At 36.4% G+C, this 5,386-nt stretch overlaps 1 protein-coding gene across 1 annotated transcript; it reads left to right on the top strand.

Annotated features, from left to right (window-relative positions):
• The first annotated feature begins 2,499 nt into the window (after positions 1–2,499).
• Positions 2,500–2,898, top strand: LOC120355479. Its single transcript, XM_039443899.1, has one exon. The coding sequence runs from the start codon at positions 2,500–2,502 to the stop codon at positions 2,896–2,898; it is 399 nt and encodes a 132-aa protein (XP_039299833.1).
• The last annotated feature ends 2,488 nt before the right edge of the window (positions 2,899–5,386 follow it).

The following is a 5,386-nucleotide window of genomic DNA, read 5'->3' as shown; positions in this document are numbered from 1 at the left end:
CATCCGAAATCCGCCAACGAATTTTAGAAAGCCCAGATATGTATTTGCATGAAACTCTTAATCGTGCAAGAGCTTTTGAGTCTGCAAAATATCAATCACAATGCTACAATAAATCTAATCCTCCATTTGAGCTTAATGCTTGCAAAGATACAGAAAATGCATCAAATCTAATTCCTAATCAAAAAGACACTTCAGACTCCTCATTATCAGCTGTTAGTATAAGTGGACAAGCATGCTTCTTTTGTGGCAACAAAAAACATTCTCGACTATTTTGCCCAGCTAAAAACGAACTCTACAAGAAGTGTGAAAATGAAAGTGTGAAGAGAGTGAAAATGTACAAGACGTTAGTCCGACCGGTTGTGACATATGGAGCAGAGACATGGACATTGCTGAGCAGGGATGAAAGAGCACTGAAGTCATTCGAGAGAAAGATGTATCGAAGGATCTGGGGACCACTATGTGATGGAGGGGTTTGGAGAACCAGACATAACAGCGAAATCGATGAGGCTATAGGGGAAGGAAATATTGTAAGATTTATTAAGGCAAGAAGGATGGAATGGCTTGGACATGTGGTGAGAATGAATATGGAAAGGACCCAACTTAGACTGCTGGATGGACGAATGATGGGGATGAGAAAGAGAGGAAGACCGAGAACGAGATGGATAAATGATGTGATAGGTGATCTGCATGTGCTGGGCGTATCCAACAACTGGCAAAGATCCCAGAGAAGAGACGATTGGAGGCATTGTGTTGAGGAGGCCAAGGTCCACCCAGGACTGTAGAGCCAACTAAAGTAAAGTAAAGTAAGTAAGTAAGTAACAAGAAGTGTGGTAAGAAGGGACACTTTGCTCGGATATGTAACTCAAAATCTTCCGTATTAGGAAAAAAAGAGTTTAGTAATTCGATATCACTAACACCTTCAGTGCAAGCCGAAAAAATGTCTTTCAAAGGTTATTATTCCTATTACCATAAACGGAACTGAAAGTCAAGCACTGATCGATACTGGAGCAACTGGCAACTTTATTGACGATACCTATGCAAAGAAACTGAATTTAGAAGTTATACCAGAGATAGGAAAAGTAACTTTAGGCTCAAAACGCTTCACACCACAAATCCGAGGCAAAGTTAACGTGAATTTTCCAGCTCAGGGAGAAAGTTACACAAACACAACCTTAATGCTTATGCAAGACCTCTGTGAAAATATTATTCTTGAGCACAAATTTATGAACAATTTCCCCAGTATAGAAATACCATTTGGAGGTAATAAGCCACCTCTTACTATTTGCGGAATAACTCAAGCAAAAATTCCTCCTTGCTCCCTTTTTCAACATCTAAAACCCAATTGTCAACCAATTACAACCAAATCTCGCAAATTATCAAAAGATGATGAAGATTTTATTTCCAATGAAATTCAACAATTACTGAAAGATGACATCATAGAAGAAAGCCACACACCTTGGCGTGCACAAGCATTTGTTGTTAAACCCGATAACCGAAAAAAGGATGGTTATAGATTATTCTAGAACTATAAACAAATTCACTGAATTGGACGCCTATCCCATTCCAAATATGGAAGATTTAGTTCGCAAAGTAGCTCAGTATTCCTGGTATAGTACTGTAGATCTGAAATCCGCATATCACCAAGTACCAATCTTACTTGAAGAAAGGCAATACACAGGATTTGAAGCATGTGGGAAACTTTATCAGTTCTGTCGTATTCCTTTTGGTGTCACTAATGGTGTTTCAGCTTTTCAAAGAGTAATTGATTCACTCATCAAAAAAGAGAAATTATTTGATACCTATGCTTATTTAGATGACGTCAAAATTTGTGGAAATTCAAAAGAAGAACATGACATGACTCTAATCTTGAACGGTTTCTTGCATCAGCTTCAAATAACTCACTTACTATAAACAAGGAGAAGAGTAAATTCTGTTAAAAGGAGATACGTTTCCTAGGATTTTTAGTTGGAAACAAATCATTACGTCCAGATCCCGAACGCCTTGAGCCTCTACTTAATATGCCCCCACCTCCTAATCCCAAAACTCTTCAGAGAACTGTGGGCCTCTTCGCATATTACTCTCGATAGATACAAAATGTTTCAAGTAAAATTGATGCCTTGGCACACCTTGGCACACTCTTCCCTCTTCAAGGAAAGGCCCTTGCAGCTTTTGAAGATCTAAAAAAAGAGGGAGCTGCAGCTGTAATACGTGTGGAAGGATGAAGGAGGCATTCTCACTGTAGAGACTGATGCCTCAGATTTCTGCATAGCAGCAACACTATCTTACAATGAACGTCCTGTTGCATACTTTTCACGAATGCTAAACGAAAGTGAAAAACGACACTCATCAGTTGGAAAAGAGGCATATGCCATTGTAGAATCTATTAGAAAGTGGCGTCATTACTTATCTGGTCGTTTCTTTCAACTTATTACTGATCAAAAATCTGTTTCATTCATGTTCAATAGCGCGGCAAGAGGCAAGGTGAAGAACGAAAAAATCATGAGGTGGCACCTTGAGCTATCTCAATACACCTATGAGATCATTTACCGACCTGGAAAAGAGAACATAACTGCTGACGCTCTTTCTCGAGCATGTGTGATAATGGGATGTATCACATCAAAACAAGACTTGATAAAATATCATCAAGACCTCTGCCACTCCGGCATCACACGATTTTTTCACTGGACTAAAGCTCATAACCTTCCATACTCGGTAGATGACATCAGAGATGTCTGCATGGAATGCAAGATCTGCTCAGAGCTGAAGCCAAGATTCAACAGTTTCAAAGGAAAATTGATAAAAGCAACTCGGCCTTTTGAAAGGATCAACATTGACTTCAAAGGACCCCTGCCATCATCAACTAGAAACAAGTACATCCTCACTATTGTGGATGAATAATCGAGATTTCCCTTTGCCTATCCCTGTCGAGATATGTCATCAGAAACAGTAATTCAAAATCTCAATGACTTGTTCACCACATACGGCTACCCTTCATACATACACACTGATAGAGGGACCAGTTTTCTATCAAAAGATGTCAAAGATTACTTAATGTCCAAGGGTGTAGCTAGTTCCACAACACCTTACAACCCTCAAGGTTATGGACAGGTGGAATGCTAGTAGGCGGTAGGTTCCACTACTGGGAGGGAAGAATGATATGATAATCATATGTCAAAAATCAGTTGTTTGAATTATTCTAAATCATCAGAAAGTTTGTTATTTTATCTCAGTTTATTTAAGTCAATAAAAGCCATTATTCTAGCTCTTCAATGGTCTCTATTACACTGAACAATTAGAAATCCATGTAATTCATTACCCCTTGAAGATACTGACCTGAAACTGTTATCAATCTCTTCGTAAAGATGTGTGGAAATAGATTATCTATGACGGCAATCTCAAAAATGTTTGTCATCATAGAAAAATCCAAGATGGCGGCCAAAAATCTGATTTCAAGAGTTTGAAGTTTGTAACGTTATTTTTTCTATAACGTGTGCCCTGCTTGGCCGCAGTCGGTAGAGCAAAGATTTTGAATATATATAATTTTTTGTGATTCCTGAAAGAGCAATAATACCAATTTCTTACCAGCTCTCCTAGGAGCTCAAACAACTCTGTGCTTTCGCTGGCTGCAAACGTCGGCCACTTTAACAGTTCACAGTTTTTGTGACTGATTTGGTGTACTCCACAAATATATATGCAGTAAAGGTAGACAGATATAAGGGCTCTGATTACCGTACTAGACAATGCGGCATCGCCACTAATGCCACCCGCCACCATTCGCCAAAGTGGTCAACAATGAAAAACGATACCGAGCGGAATCAAAGGCAATACTCTATCAGAATACCTTATAAATTCTATTAATTTATATTGCTGCAACTTAATACTATGACCTTTGAGTTTCTTTAAATCAGATGTGTTGGTACTGGATAATTTACATAAATCTCGGGAATGTATTATTTCCAAAGATTTAACAATCACTGCTGTATATCGCTGATTGATCCAACTTATTTTGTGAAGAATACAATTAGTTGATTGATAATTTCAATAATAATAATAAAATAGAATATAACAAGATTGGTCATGCATGGAGATAGGATAATAAATGAAAGGCACACCATTCAGTGAACATAACATATAATTACATTATAAATTCAATGAGCAATAAATAAAAAAATATAGAGCAACAAATATAAAAATAATATGAGAATAAATATATATCAAAAAATATCCTAGGCCAAAAAATATCCTAGTTTCAATGTCCTAGGCCTTCCTGGTGGGCTGCTGTCGTTTCCTTCTAGGGGATTTCTCGATCAATGACTCCTGTTATAATGCAACTTCAATGCAACTTCACTGAGTCTGATACAATTAATTTATAAATTTGAACTTTAGATACTGAAATGTGCAAATATTAAAAAGTGATCTTGTGCTCTATAAATTGGTGGCTGTTCCAGGTGACCTCTAGCAAGCAAGTGACTTAGACCTACCCCTATTCTATTCATGACCATATTTCCATATATTTGAATTTGCAAATGATTCAAATATCCACTCTCATTGGTGCTATCCCTAGCCTCACTACTACGCAATAATATGATTCAATATAATCCATGCAAATCTGCTAGGTTACATCATAAAGAGTGAGTATTTTTGTTTCAACTATTCAGTTTGTATCTGTTACATAAGTCTGAGTACTGTATAGTTTACAAACTCATATCGTTAATAAAATAAATAATGTATATTTTGAATCAACTCGCTTTTACTGTATTTTGATTGGCGTATTCTAAAATTACAAATGTATTCATGCGCTGAGTAAAGGTACATCCCATTTCCTTAATATTTTTATTTATTTTATATATTTTGTTCATGCTCGTATGATATAATAAATATTTTTGTATTTTCTAAAACGCTTTTTCTTCTACATTGACATTCCATGCTTGATTACTAACCATCTGATCATAGTTTAAGCGAATGCTATTTGTATGCAACTAAATTTCCCACAAGGTGTCTGGCTAATTCTCAAATTATATGGCTTGACCGATTATTTAGGTCGCTGACTAGTAAGTACCAAAAACCTAACCTCAAATATTATATATTTTACATTATTAAATAGATAGCAATAATACTTTCATTTAAATTTGGCTGTCCAAAACTGTAGCCTGGAGAGCCGTTATTATCTAATCCAGAGTTTATTGACATCGTATCTGTTGATAAAAATACAGCTGCTTGCTCGAGACCTATCAATTTCCTTTCATTTCATGATTTTATCAGAAATATCAGAAATTATATTCTAACAAACTATAAAATCGATTTTTCCATGATTACTTTAAAATAGAGACTTGCAAATGGTCTCAATCTCTCTCTTACAACAAGACGAATAAGAATATTGATGATG

Source organism: Nilaparvata lugens, unplaced genomic scaffold, assembly GCF_014356525.2.
Source record: "Nilaparvata lugens isolate BPH unplaced genomic scaffold, ASM1435652v1 scaffold2027, whole genome shotgun sequence".
NCBI classification, from domain to species: Eukaryota; Metazoa; Arthropoda; class Insecta; order Hemiptera; family Delphacidae; genus Nilaparvata; species Nilaparvata lugens.
The sequence above is the reverse complement of the archived record's forward strand: the minus strand, read 5'-3'. Positions and strand labels throughout refer to the sequence as shown.

Excerpts from the sequence above, each read along its gene's own strand:
- LOC120355479 (XM_039443899.1), top strand. The coding sequence starts at position 2,500 with ATGAGGTGGCACCTTGAGCTATCTCAATACACCTATGAGATCATTTAC.